This window comes from Chiloscyllium plagiosum, chromosome 6 (assembly GCF_004010195.1).
Source record: "Chiloscyllium plagiosum isolate BGI_BamShark_2017 chromosome 6, ASM401019v2, whole genome shotgun sequence".
Lineage (NCBI taxonomy): Eukaryota > Metazoa > Chordata > Chondrichthyes > Orectolobiformes > Hemiscylliidae > Chiloscyllium > Chiloscyllium plagiosum.
This window is the reverse complement of record NC_057715.1, coordinates 28408953-28424461: the sequence shown is the minus strand read 5'-3', so window position 1 is coordinate 28424461 and position 15509 is coordinate 28408953. Positions and strand designations below refer to the sequence as shown.

General features: G+C 38.8%; 1 protein-coding gene across 14 annotated transcripts in view; it reads left to right on the top strand.

Annotated features, from left to right (window-relative positions):
• The first annotated feature begins 5704 nt into the window (after nt 1-5704).
• Nucleotides 5705-15509, top strand: part of mycbp2 (MYC binding protein 2) — a 199675-nt gene continuing 189870 nt past the window's right edge. For all 14 annotated transcript variants that reach the window (XM_043691414.1, XM_043691407.1, XM_043691412.1 and 11 more), the window contains exons 1-4: nt 5705-5824; nt 7052-7205; nt 9714-9910; nt 14510-14752. In XM_043691414.1, the coding sequence (XP_043547349.1) occupies nt 7151-7205; nt 9714-9910; nt 14510-14752 (495 nt within the window). In that variant the 5' untranslated portion in view covers nt 5705-5824; nt 7052-7150. The remainder of the gene's footprint in view (nt 5825-7051; nt 7206-9713; nt 9911-14509; nt 14753-15509) is intronic.

The window sequence follows — 15509 nt, the reverse complement described above, 5'->3', positions numbered from 1 at the left end:
TTAATAAACCAAGAAAAACAATTAAATTATGTTAAACCTGTAGAGAATACTGGTTTGAATATAATGCTCCACTGAGCACTAAACTTGAGACAGGATACCAAACCTCAGAAGTTGCAGATTTGATTTATTCAGAATAATACTGGGGATAAGAGACTTCAGCTATGTAGAAGGCTCTGGATTCTGGAGTTGTTATTTACAGCAGAAAAGTTTAGGACATTTGTCAAAGTTGCTCAAAATCACAAATAGTTTTGAAAATGGTGAATGGAAAATAGTTTTCAATGACAGAAGGGCAAATAACTAGCAGAACCGCATTGGTCCAAGAAGACTTAGTTAATTTTGTTTGTATGAGGTGAGTTGTTGCATTTAATGCACTGCTGAAAGGGATGGAGAAAGCTTATTTCATAAGAATTTTATAAAGGGAGTTGCATAAACATTTAAATAAAAGGTTTTCAGTGCTTATAGGAAAAGAGCAAAGGAATGGCGCAGGAGCTGACGAACACATAGACGATGATCCAAATACCATCTTTTTGTTTATATGGCATTCTTTGATGCAGTCAGTTAAGTGATTGGGACCATTTACAGTTCAGTTGAAAACAATGTCCTTTTAAATAAGAAGAAGAAATCAAAAATGATTTAGATCTAAATGTTCTTGAGGTTTCTCAAGCAAATTACTTAAGATCATTTCCGACAGTAATTTGACAGCTACATCCTGTTTTGATTAAGCATAATGTGCCTAAAAAAAAAGTTAATGCAATTGCATGCCCAAATAGCATTAAACAATGCTGCTGTGCATACATTGTAATTTTTCTTTAAATTTATAGATGGCTAACGTGCTAATCTTAGTAAAAAGCCATCCTTTACTTTTATGCTCGGAACACTTTTGATGCACTACTTGGATGATTTTACATTGTGTTATGATCTCAGCTATTAGAGTCCTAGAGATGTACAGAACGGAAGTAGACACTTCGGTCCAACTTGTCCATGCCGACCAGATGTCCCAACTCAATCTAGTCCCACCTGTCAGCACCTGACCCATATCCCTCCAAAACCTTCCTATTCATATACCCATCCAAATGCCTCTTAAATGTTGCAATTGTACTAGCCTCCACCACTTCCTCTGGCAGCTCATTCCGTACACGTACCACCCTCTACATGAAAAAGGTCTCTTTTATATCTTTCCCCTTTCACCCTAAACGTATGCCCTCTAGTTCTGGACTCCCCCATCCCAGGGTAAAGACTTTGCCTATTTATCCTATCCATGCTCCTCATGATTTTGTAAACCTCTATAAGGTCACCCCTCAGCCTCCGACGCGCCAGGGAAAACAACCTCAGCCTATTCAGCCTCGCCCTATAGCTCAAATCCTCCAAATCTGGCAACATCCTTGTAAGTCTTTTCTGGACCCTTTCAAGTTTCACAGCATCTTCCCAATACAAAGGAGACCAGAATTGCATGCAATATTCCAACAGTGGTCTAGCCAATGTCCTGTATAGCCGCAACATGACCTCCCAACCTCTGTACTCAATACTCTGACCGATAAAGGAAAGCATACCAAACACCACTTTCACTATCCTATCTACCTGCAACTCCACTTTCAAGAAGCTATGAACCTGTACTCCATGGTCTCTTTGTTCAGCAACACTCCCTAGGACCTTACCATGAACTGTATAAGTCCTGCCAAGATTTGCTTTCCCAAAATGCAGCACCTCATTTATCTAAATTAAACTCCATCTGCCACTTCTCAGCCCATTGGCCCATCTGATCAACTTCCCGTTGTAATCTGAGGTAACCTTTTTTGGTGTTCTCTACATCTCCAATTTTGGGGTCATCAGCAAATTTACTAAGCATACCTCTTATGCTTACATCCAAATAATTTCTATAAATGATGAAAATTAGTAGACCCAGAACCGATCCTTGTGGCACTCCACTGGTCACAGGCCTCCAATCTGAGAAACAACCCTCCACCGCCTTCTACCTTTTGAGCCAGTTCTGTATCAAAATGGCTAGTTCTCCCTGTATTCCATGAGATCTAACATGCTCACCAGTCTCCCACGGGGAATCTTGTCAACCGCCTAACTGAAGTCCAGATAGATCACATTTATCACTCTGCCCTCATCAATCCTCTGTTACTACTTCAAAAAAACTCAATCAAGTTTTTGAGACATGATTTCCCACACATAAAGCCATGTTGACTATCCCTAGTCGGTCCTTGCCTTTCCAAATACATGTACATCCTGTCCCTCAGGATTCCCTCCAACAACCTGCCCATCACTGACGTCAGACTCACTGGGCTATAGTTCCCTGGCTTGTCCTTACCACCTTTCTTAAACAGTGGCATCAGGTTAGCCAACCTCCAGTTTTCTGGCACCTCATGTGTGACTATCGATGATACAAATATCTCAGTAAGAGGCCCAGTAATCACTTCGCTAGTTTCCCACAGAGTTCTAGGGTACACTTGATCAGGTCCTGAGGATGTATACACTTTTGTCTTTCAAGGCATCTAACACTTCCTCCTCTGTAATATGGAAATTTTTCAAGATGTCACCATCTATTTCCCTACATTCTATATCTTCCATGTCCTTTTCCACAGTAAATACTGATGCAAAATATTCGTTTAGTATCTGCCCCAACTCCTGCAGCTCCACGCAAAGGCTGCCTTGCTAATCTTTGAGGAGCCCTATTCTCTCCCTAGTTATTTTTTTGTCCTTCATGCATTTATAAAAACCCTTTGGATTCTTCTTAACTTTATTTGCCAACGCTATCTCATGTCCCCTTTTTGCCCTCCTGATTTCCCTGTTAAGTATACTCCGACTGCCTTTACGTTATTCTAAGGATTCACTCGATCTATCCTGCCTATACCTGACATATGTTTCCATTTTTTGACCAAACCCTCAATTTCTTTATTCATCCAGCATTCCCTGTACCTACCAGCCTTTCCTTTCACCCTAACAGGAATATACTGTGTTTAGATTTTCGTTATCTCAATTCTGAAGGCTTCCCATTTTCCAGCCATCCCTTTACCTGCGAACATCTGCCCCAATCAGCTTTTGAAAGTTATTATGGAGAGATCCCAAACTGAAATCTGACTTAGTAGCTCGTGCTTTTTAAAGCTTCTAACAAAGTGAACTTTCACTGAAATAAAAGTGCGGATTTGGTTTTAACAATTAAACAAGTATTATGCAAAAGAAATTTGATAAAATAGAATAAAGTGAACTACTTAAGCATTTCACAAATTTAAACAGTTTGAAATAATATAAAACATGAACCCATTACTCCGAAAAGCAATCCTTTATAGTGCTCACTGGAGAGAGAATTCCCATCTGCCGGGATTAATTTAACTGCGGCTTCAATTCTTTACCCTAAGAATCTGATGGACCCTTCCTTGAATCTTGATTGAACTGAGCTTAGATTTTTCTCAGCTGCAAATAGCTCCTTCAGTGCTTTAACTATAAACACACTTGGTCTGGAACTTTCAAACTAAACTCCTTACATGGAGGTAATCTGTTTCTTAACATTTGTAACCCAATTCTTTTCATCTTGCACAATTGTTTTATACATCCAGCTTCAGCAAAGACTTATGCAGACTGAAATCCAGAAGCTTTTTCCAAGTTATGAGTGTTTCCATAATCAAAAGAAAAACACAATTTCCAGAACATCCTAAATTGAAAGCCTAATACACAAATGTTTATTTTCTTCACTTTTAGAAATTCTCCCCAATGAAAGCGAATTCTTGTGAGGCTCGAAGAACTATCTCTCAGACTATTTATTTTTAAGAAAAATCCCCACAGCTGTAGAAATACTTACAGGTTAAAAATTAAATTGCTTCAGACAGCGCTTAAAACACACATGGTGCTAATTCACATCCAAGCTCTAAATTAAATTGTTAAAATATGTTAATCACACACCTCATATCAATGTTATCGTGAAATGCTACTTAGTCACAGATTTTGTTGTCATGGGTCAAGGAGTGATGCTCATCATTAATTGGAGTTACAGTTTACCACAGTTTTCTCTGGGCTTGTGTTGTGGATATTGCCAAGTCAGGATGTAGCCACGCCCTTGAAAGGGTACCTGGGACTTGCCTGTGAACCAGACCAGGAATGGTCTGTCTCCTTTAATTGCACTGAAGAATTTTCATTGAGTCTGAAGTTTTGACTCTGGCAGTGTACCTTAACGTGCTATCTTAATGTATGGAAAATGAAACCAAGGGAAACAGAAATTAGAATTATGAAAGGGATTAAAGGCATAAATCACAAAGTATGAAATATTTTATAATCCTCCAACAATAATTAAAGCCTTAATGAGTAGGGCATCTGTTTAAAAGTGATATGTTTTGTGCAGGGTGGTTGTTGGCAGTAATTGAAATATATTGAATTTTTACAAAAGAAAATTCATCTCTGCTTGAATGTACAACCACAGTATTTTCTGGCATATTTAATGGGTAAGTTGCCATATCTTGCAATGAGGTACAGGAATGGTGAAGTTTGAGAGAGCAGAGTTCAGCTTCCTGATTTTGATGTTTGACAGCATGTGTGCCACACTGTCTCCTTTTTTGATAATAAAGTTGAGTGTAGTTAATCCACCAATTTTTGTTCTCTTCTATAATTTTGCCAAGCCACCAAATTATTGAAACATTTAAAGTAAGCCATTACAGAACTTGGGGAAATGTCAGGAGCAAAGGGAAAAAAAAAACCAGTATTAATATTTTAAGAAACAAATGCACTTTTCAAATTTAAATTTCCGAGTTGGGTAGAATATGTGCTCTGGATCATGAGGATGAGATGTTGAAATTAAGAATGATGATGAGGTAATCCTGAAACTTGAAGGTTAGTCTCGTCTCATCTGTTCAACATAGTTAATTTTAATGACCTTTGGAAAGGTTGAGGATCGATAATTTTTAAAGGTTGACACTGGTCAAGAAGGTAATGGTTCATCCATATTTTTAGTTAAGCCTGCTGTTTCATTTTCAGAATACATATACTTCATGTTGAATGTTTTCATTTTTGTGGCAAGGTCAATAAATCATTGGTGATATCATTCCTGTTTATCATTTTCATGTAGCTTCTCCACATACAAAGTAACTTGTTTCTATTACCATACATTCTGTGCAATATAAGTGATCAACTCCATCAATCATGAGATCTCATTGGATCACATCAAGTTTTGCTGCGATATGCTTGCCAAAGATATATCTAGCATTCTGTTACGCTCTGTTGCTCTCCTTCAGCATCATGACTACATTCTATGATCCAAGAAGTAGCCTTCCTTATGAAAAATATAGCAATCAATAATCTAACATTGGGAAGTCAAGCCAGTCATTGATATCCATCACAAATCTATTCTACTTGCCACTGGCTATCTAATGCTATTTCAAATTTCAATACAGCTATGTAAACATGGTTAACACTAATGGAGCAGAGATTATGATGATTTATATAAAGAAGTACCAAATACCCCTGAAAATCCCAACTAAATTTTCTTTCCTGGATACTGCTCGTCTGCTCTTGATTACATCAAATTCCAGAACATTTATGAGTTGTGAGCTACAAAATGTATGATAAGAATTTACTATTGATGCAGTAGCAACCTGAGTTATGTGCTTTCCTTTAGACAGAGAATTTGGAAAATGCAACGCCTATTCCAGATATCAAAATCCATAGTAACCCTTCAGCCTTCAACGTTTACTGTAATGTACGGTACTGTGTCTTGGAATGGCAAAGGAAAGAAGCCTCCCTGACTCTGGCCTCAAAGAATTCAGTTCAGAGTGGAGAGTCGGACAGTGATGAAGAGGAAGAATCAAGGGAACCTCCAATTAAACTACCTAAGGTAACATGAGATGTTGGGAAGAGATTGGGGGAGTGGTGGGGTTGCGAGGTGACAGCTCATTTTGATGGACGGTACATTTGCAGTACAGTGTGATGCCAACAGCTTGAGTTCAGTTCCCAAGCCAGCTGAGGTTACCATGAAGGAATATCCTTCTCAACCTCTGAGGCATAGTTAAACTACCATGAATCGTCTTTCTCTGAGAACAGCCCTATGGTTTCATAAGACCATAGTGACTTCACTCAAGGTAAGCTGCTAAAATTGTATTACAAAAGTAAAGTATTATGAATTCTAGAAATGTTAAAGATAAACACATTTGAAAGGTATACCCATTTGTCCCTGAAGTGCGACAACCTAATAGCCTACAAGACATGTCGAGATCAGATCATTTATCAGCCAACAGCGTTGCGTTGAGCCAAGTAATTTCCTTCTGTGCCATAAATCATCTTGATTTCTGCATACAGAAGCCAATAGTCACCTGTTTTGCAGAATCCAAGTTCTAAGTCCCTGCTTCTACGATAACTAGTAAACCTCATCCTCATGATTGCAATCAAAATATTCCTCTATGGAATGGTCTTCAGCACTGTGCACAACTATTTTCCTCAATCACATCCAGTGAACTTTTGTTCTCGACAAACATTTAAAGATATGCAGATAGCCTGAAGTTTTTGGGACTGTTTGCCTTGCAAAGAAGTCTGAAAGGAAATTTGATAGAGGGTTCCAAAATCATGAACTGGCCAGATAGAGTAAATTGGGGGAAGCTGTTTCCAATTGTAAAGGAATGAAAACAAGAGGGATTGGATTTAAAGTGATGCACAAAAGAAGCAAGGGTGATGTGAGGAAAATCCTTTGACACAGAAAGTAGTATGGAATGCAGTGCCTGGAATTGTAGCAAAGGCAGCATCAATTGAGAGATTCAAGTAGGTGTTGGATGAATATTTGAGTAGAAATAGCATGCAAGGATATTGGGCAAAAGCAGGAGATTGGAATAGATAATGATTCTCATTTGAAGTGCTTGTGCAGATTGAATGGCCCCCTTGTGTACCCTGATGATTCTCTGATACCATATGTAAAACAGTCTCTTTGTTTTGCAATGAACAATGCTTGGAGAGATGCAATCATGTAATAGTTTGAATTATAGCAAAAGAAGTTGCAGTTTCCTTCCATAGGAAACGTAAATACAGCTGTCATAAATGCAATGGTGCATAATCTGAATTCTTGTGTTAACAGATCATAGGAATTGGACTTTGTGGTGTATTTGAGCTTATCAAAGAAACTCGATTCTCTCATCCTGCATTGTGTCTGAGAAGTTTACAGGCTCTACTTGATATGCTTCAAGGACAACAGCCAGAAGGTCTCCAGTCAGAACCACCCGATGTTCTAGGTAAGGTTATTAACAAGTTAAGTTTTGGACCTATTGAGATATTGAATGTTTTAGCAAATAATCAACAAGCTAAAAATTAGTTGGATTGTTTTGTCAGGCAATCACAATAGGAGTGGTTGATGGTAATCTTGTTGCAGGGGTAACCTAAATACATCAGAATTAAGATAGCTTTACGTGAATGAAGTAATGCAGATTGAGCTAAATTGATGTTAATATCTCAGTTATTTGATATACTTTTTTGTGACAGTCAATGTTTGTATGGTGGTAGAAATAGAAGAAAATCACCAGTTATTGAAGCTTCTGTTGATCATTGTACAATGCAAATTGAAACTGGTTGGAAAATGTTAAGAAAACAACTGTTCTTCATGGGTAACACAATTCAGTTAATGGTTTAGATTTGTGGTAGAAATGACAGCAAGTTGTAGCATTCACCATCACTTCTCTGGAAACTTGAGCAGATTATAGAATGTAAGGAATGTGGGAATCCATAAGCTGCTCTAAGATATTTTCAAACAGAATAAAGTTGAAGCATTCTATTGTTATAAACAGATGGGCAAAAAAACTTAGTCAGCAGGGTAGACTCAACACCATTCGACTTATACTCGAGCACCCAGAATTAAAATGAGGTGAATTCTGGTCAAATGATGTAAACTGCACATTAAATGGTGGACACAATCAAAACAGATTTTGTGAATTTTCTCAGCCAGAGTCACTGATCAAGTTTCATAGAGGTTGAGATTCTGTTCCTCGTTGAGATATTTTCAGGTCCTCTCCTTCAAAGATCTCATAGCCTAACCTGTCCACAACCTACGGCACAAAAAGGCACAATATTCCAGATCTTTCTGATTTGCTCCTAAGTCCCGTCTTGTCGATTTTCTGTTCAGATGAGCTGACCTGCCTCTGAGACAGTGTGCCACTTTTTCTCAAACCACAGTTCTGGCCCAGCACATCAGCCATGCTATTACCAGCAAGCAGTATCCGTCTAATAGATCTATAATTTATCTTAGATTAGATTCCCTACAGTATGGAAACAGGCCCTTCGGCCCAACAAGTCCACACGACGAGTAACCCGCTCCCCTCTGACTAATGCACCTAACAACTGTGGGCAATTTAGAATGGCCAATTCACCTGGCCTGCACATCTTTGGAATGTGGGAGGAAACCCACGCAGACACTGGGCGAATGTACAAACTCCACACAGACAGTTGTACAAGGCTGGAATCAAACTTGGGACCCTGGTGCTGTGCGGCAGCAGTGCTAACCACTGTGCCACCCATCTAATATATCGACTTGTTACATTCTGCTCCTTAAATGTGGCATTCATTTGCATTCTCTCTCACTCTTCCCCCACCCCCACACAGGTGAACGTACCGTAGCTCCACACCACAAATTAAAACATAAATCCAAATGTTCTGACTCTTGCAGTCTCTACAAACTTGAAACAATGAATTGTTGAGAAGTTGTCCTTTCCTCTAATATCTCCGTTGCAGACAAGTTAATGAATATTGCAAACAGGTTTCTTCTTACCTGTGATTTGGACTGTGGTTGAAGAGCATTTTGACTCTGGATAACTAATGTTATATTTGTTTATCATTATGGTAAAATTGCAATTTTGTAAATTTTACATGCTGTTGCATAAATTTATTTCATTTTTGGTAGTGTTTAATAAAAGTGAAGGATCATTGGTGCATTTTGCTTGCTGCTTTGCTGTCTGAGCACATACTTCATTGTCAATAGTTGCTTACCCTGGTTACCCGCATCACTTTTGCTGGACTCCAGAAAGGCCCCTTCCTTTTTCACCAGCTTCAGATAACTTTGGGGCAACGTGAAATCTACTGCACAGAGACCATGAGATCTTTGACCAATTCTCGAGTTACTGTTACTTCATTGTTGACCACAAAATTCAGGCTATTGTGCTACCTCGCAGCATCCATGAACAAGCTACAAAAGCTTTGTTCTGAAAAGTGAGTTGGGTATTTTGAGGTTTCATATTTTAAATATTTCATTTAAAGTATGAACAGAGCACACTAACATTCTGATTTCCATATAAGCAAAATGAAGGCCATTATCTTTTAAAAAACAAACAGACAGAATATTTATTTTTGTGTTCTGGATTAGCTGTATGGTAGACATACTTCAGAAAATTGTAGTTTCAAATTTTGATGCTTGTGTTCTCTATATCTGTGAATTTTTGGTGTTGGTAGTGTCACCATGTGGGGATATTAGACTGTCTATGGATGGTTGGTGAGAAAAAGGGTCTATGTAAGCTTTGATTTAGTGACTTAAGTGCACGCTTGAGAACAGATGTTCTTTACTTTACTTGAGACTATGTTTGTGGTAAGCTTAAAAATATAATTAAAAGATGGGAAAGAGCGAAGATGTGCCTGAAACAATATTTGAGAAGCAGGTGTGTGAAAGTTTTGATTATATTTATTTGACTTTGTTTAATCACTGTGAATTTTATGAGTAATGTATGTATTAATTAATTTTAATGTGGTTTTGTCTGCAGAATCTCTCTTCCATTTATTGTTAGAAACAACAATAAGAAGCACTGGAATGGCAGACAATATCAGCCAGTCACTGACTGCTTTATCTTGTGCCTGCCTCTTCAGTTTGGTCGTTGCTTGGGGAGAAACAGGCAAGATTCTACAAGCTGTGTCAGCAATTCTTACCAGTAATGGCAGCCATGCTTGCCAACCCATTCAGGTAACTTGATTTTGTTTGGAAGGTTTTCTAATTTCCGATATTTACTTTTGGCTGTTCTTAGTCATCAATAAAGTTTAAAATACTATCCTCCAAGAAACCAGATAAGTTGAAAATGCCTGTGCTGTTTCATTTTCATTGGGTAAGAATGTGAAAGAGTATTGAAATGAGATAGATAATGAGAATTGAGATGCAAATTAACCAAGATCTGTCAGAATAATTGGAAGGATTGATTGCATGAATGTAGGTTTTCAGTTTGGCAAATGTTTATTGTAGTAGTTATGTAGATATATTTGTTATAAAATCAAGGTAAAAGGCTGAAAACAATGTCAAAGTACAAGGTAAGGTGAGATAGGAAGGTGGAATTAGATGATGCCCAGCTAGAGTTTGAAAGAATTGTTTAGAGAAAAGGTAGACTTGAGCTGGTAGATTTGTTCTCAGATGTTTTGTCACCATGTCAGGTAACATCATCAGTGAGCCTCCAGTGCAGCGTTGGTATTCTGTCCCGCTTGCTATTTATCTGCCTTGGTTTGTTGTGGTAGGTGATATTGTTTCTGAGAGGTTGGTAAATGGGGTCCAAATCTGTGTTAATGAAGTTTCGATTTGAATTCCAGGTCTCTAGGAATTCCCGTGCGTGTCTGAGTTTAGCCTGTGCCAGGAGAGTTGTGTTGTCCGAGTCGAACAGCTGTCCCTCTTTGTCTGTGTGTATGGATACCAATGATAGTTGGTTATGTCTTTTGATGGCTCGTTGGTGCTCATTTACCCTTGTGGCTAGCTTCCTGCCCATTTGTCCAATGTAATGATTGTTGCAGTCCTTGCAGGGTATTCTGTATATGACATTTGTTCTGCTGGTTGTTGATATGGGGGTCCTTTTGAATTCATAAGGAGCTGTTTCAGTGTGGTAGTAGGTTTGTGAGCTACCATGATGCTTCAGGGCCAGAGTAGTCTGGTTGTCATCTCTGAGATGTCTTTGATGTATGGTAGGGTGGCTCGAGTCCCTGGGCATGTCTTCTTGTTTAGGTCTATCGTGCAGGAATTTGTGTTTAGAGAAAAGTTCTGACGAAGTGAATCTAAATGTTTTGCGATGCTGCAAGCGAAGAACTTAGGAGTTAAAGACTGCATGCAAGTTTTAATGTCAGTGCTGTGAAGTCTTAACAAGGATGATTTTAGCATGGATAAAAAGAGAGTGTACTTCTGGAAGTTAGAAGAAAGGAAATATTCAGAGGAAGAAACATTCGAATTGTGTCAATGAAAGGATGTGACTTTGTCTAAAGGTGAACAAAGGATCAACCATATAACACTGTTTCCAAAAAACCATACCTTGGTCTTGATGAAGATTTTAGAGCTGGGCAAGTGCTTAAAAATCTGTTTAGTTTTGATTTCCTGTATCACATTCCATACTAGCTCCTTGTATTGAATTAGAAGGAAGTGAGGACTGCAGACATTTGGATACAGAACTGGCTCAAAGGTAGAAGACAGAGGGTGGTGGTGGAGGGTTGTTTTTCAGACTGGAGGACAGTGACCAGTGAAGTGCCACAAGGATCGGTGCTGGATCCACTACTTTTTGTCATTTACATAAATGTTTTGGATGTGAGCATAAGAGGTACAGTTAGTAAGTTTGCAGGTGACACCAAAATTGGAGGTGCAGTGGACAGCGATGAAGGTTACCTCATTACAATGGGATCTTGATCAGATGGGCCAATGTGCTGAGGAGTGGCAGATGGAGTTTAATTTGGATAAATATGAGGTGCTGCAGCTGCATTTTGGGAAAGCAAATCTTAACAGAATTTATACACTTAATGGTAAGGATCTGGAGAGTGTTGCAGAACACAGAAACCTTGGAGTGCAGGTTCATAGCTCCTTGCAAGTAGTTGCAGGTGGATAGGATAGTGAAGGCGGCATTTGGTATGCTTTCCTTTATTGGTCAGAATAGTGAGTACAGGAGTGGGGAAGTCATGTTGCTGCTGTACAGGACGTTGGTTAGGCCACTTTTGGAATATTGTGTGCAATTCTGGTCTCCTTCCTATTGGAAATGATGTTGTGAAACTTGAAAGGGTTCAGAAAAGACTTACAAGGATGTTGCCAGGGTTGGAGGATTTGAGCTATAGGGAGAGGTTGAATAGGTTGGGTTTGTTTTCCCTGGAACTTCGGAGGTTGAGGGGGTGACCTTATCGAGGTTTATAAAATCATGAGGGGCTTGGATAGGATAAATAGACAGTCTTTTCCCTGGGGTGGGGGAGTCCAGAACTAGAGGATATAGGTTTAAGGTGAGCGGGGAAAGATGTAAGAGAGACCTAAGAGGCAACTTTTTCACGCAGAGAGTGGTACGTGTATGGAATGAGCTGCCAGAGGAGGTGGTGGAGGTTGGTACAATTGCAACATTTAAAAGGTGTCTGGATCGGTAAATGAATATGAAGGGTTTGGAGGGATATGGGCCAGGTACTGGCAGGTGGGACTAGATTGGGTTGGGATATCTGATCAGCATGGGCGAGTTGGACCGAAGGGTCTGTTTCCGTGCTGTACATCTCGATGACTGTATGACTCTATGTTGGAGATCAGAGTTGAAAATGATGTCACGTCCCTGATGAAGGGCTTAAGCCCGAAACATCGACTGCCCTGCTCCTTAGATGCTGCCTGACCTGCTAATTTTTTCCAATGCTACACGTTTTGACCTTGTATTGAATTCCTAGCTTAACTGATAACATTTAGAAAAGTAATATTTAACTTTGTGTAGCGCTCTGTAAACGTGTGTCTAATACTTAGACTATGAAGCAGTAGTCAAAGCACTAATTATGCCTGCAGACTACATTTTGTGTAAAATCTACTTTTAATTCTTTGTATTTACAAGAACCGCCATAGTGGTCATTTTCACAACAGTACAAATCTCTGTGGATGGCATTTAAATTACACCACACATGCTTTTAATGAAGGGGCAATTAAGCAAAAAGAAAAGATGCATTATTCTCCTAACACTAATAGTTCAATTAACTTTCCACAGTGGCACAGTGCTTAGCACTGCTGCCTCACAGCGCCAGAGACCTGGGTTCAGTTCCCGCCTCAGGCAACTGTCTGTGTGGAGTTTGCACATTCTCCCCCTGTCTGCATGGGTTTCCTCCAAGGCTCCGGTTTCCTCCCACAGTCCAAAAATGTGCAGGTTAGGTGAATTGGCCATGCTAAATTGCCCGTAGTGTTAGGTGAAGGGGTAAATGTAGGGGAATGGGTCTGCGTGGGTTGCTCTTCAGAGGGTCGGTGTGGACTTGTTGGGCCGAAGGGCCTGTTTCCACACTGTAAGTAATCTAATCTTTTAAAAAACAATTCTTGGCATTCTCACCTTTAGCACATGTTGAGTTCTGTACTATCAAGGAGCTGCTAATACAGATAAATAGGACAAGTAAGTCTCAATGCAGTAGCCCCCTAAATTGTCAGATTTCCAGTACCAGATGAAGCAAAATTGCTGCAACCTATTATTGGCAAGAGGGAAGCCAGTGTCTTGTGTTCTGGCCAGAATCTCTGTTCCTTAGCTATTGCCTTTTCTCATTTCCCTCCCTCGCCTACTGCCAACTTATACTCACCCCTGTGCGTGCGCACACATTCATCCCCCATACATTCATGCATGCGCTCACTCATTTTGATGCTGAATCAAACTGTTTGCTACTGCAGTGTCATATTAAGGTACTAGGATCTATTTATTGTGTATGAGTGCCTTCAGTAAGCCTGCATAATTTAAATCCATTGCATTGTTGGACTCTGTTCCTGCATCAGCTCATTTGTTGAAAACCTCATTCATGCCTTTGTTATTCCAATTCTATCTTGGCCTGGCTCCCATATTGTATTTTCCATGAATTTGACTTTACTTAAATCTCTGCTGCCCATAGCTTAATTTATACCAAGTCTATTTCACCAACACTGTACTGCTTGCTGACCTTTTCTGGTAGATTTCACAAAAAATATAGTCTGCAAGTATAATTAGAGCTTTGACTATTGCTTGGTCTAATTATTATACACATTTGGAGAGCGTTATACTTAATACTTGGAAAAATATTATTTAAGTCAGGAATTCAAGACCTACCTTGATTTTAAAATTTTCATCCTTGTTTTCAAAACCTTTTATCATCTGCCCTGGCTTAGTATTATATTTTGTGTAATGGGGCCTCTGTAAAGAGGCTTTGGGGTGATTTCTTATGTTCAAGGTACTATATGAAAATGAGTATTTTTCAATCCAGATAATCTGAAAGATTATGTTGATGTGAACTGATTTGACTTTCATATAACTGACTTGTATGAAAGTTGGCTAAATACAATGCCTATTTTATAAAACTCTTCTTACACGTGTCAGGGGAAAAGCCATTGGGAGAATTTGGTTGGCAAATCAAGTGGACTTTCATGTCCTGACTCTTCATAGAGTTATGTATTTTGTACACTGAAGTTTAATGTAACTGTAATAAGTGAAACATTTTACCAAGATAAATGTGTAATAAGCATCTTGCTTAAAATGAAGCTACTGCAGCTTGCTATTCAGAGGTGCTTTTTCACTTTGTAGCTGTTAATTGTCATCATTTTTGTGATTTCTCAATTTAATATGCCAACATTACTTACCTTTAGGTGCCAACCATTCTAAATGCTCTCCAAAGGAGTGTGCAAGCTGTCTTAGTTGGAAAAGTTCAAATACAGGACTGGTTCACTAATGGAATAAAGAAGGTAGCTTTAATGCACAAATGGATTCTTAAGGAGATATTTACAGATGAAGATGATTGGTGTCTATTGCAGAGTGATGGCTCATTCTTGTATCTGTTGGCTAAAGATGGACTATACAAAATTGGTTCAGGTTACAGTGGGACAGTCAGGGTAAGTGACTATTTTTGACTCAAACTGTTCTAAGGTTGTGTATTTATGTTAGTAAAATATGTATGATATAGCATCAGTACATGGCTAGTACAACCGGAGAGGGCTAATGTTGAGGTTAAGCCAATGTGCTGTTCTCTACCCTTTTTCTTTGTCTAATTATTACTTTGCTTGAAACTGATGCTTTTCTTGAAACAGTTTCTCTAAATTATGATCTTGCCAGGATGTTGCACTGCTTCATGGAATTTTTTTGTTAGAATTCTTTGATTTACAAGCCATTAGGGTTTTCAAAGACAATTGTGCAGTGCAGAGCTGGAGTTGGTTTGGCTATATGAGGAAGGGATTGGTAGATTCTGTTTTCTGAATAACGTTAGCGAGCCAGTTATGTTTAGAATGATCAAATTGCAAACTGGCTTGCAAGTTCATTTGTTGTGGTGCCTGCCGAGATTATTTAATGAAACCTCATTTTATCATTCCATAGTTAAATTGTAAAAATGCCCTTGATTCGTTTTGGAGTTCATGTACACTGATTTCAAATTTTGCACAGAGAATCCAGAATTAATTTCTAGATACACCTGTAACTTCAGAACTGTTGGCTACAAGTAATTATAGTTCTAAGAGAAAATTAAGCCAATTTTCTTCTCGCAGAAATTAATGATCTCCTGTGCCTCTGTTGACTTCATGTTTTTTTTATCGGCAAAAGCATGTGAAAATCTGATTTTTTTTTTTTGTCAATTTTATAAGAATTATGTTGATTAAG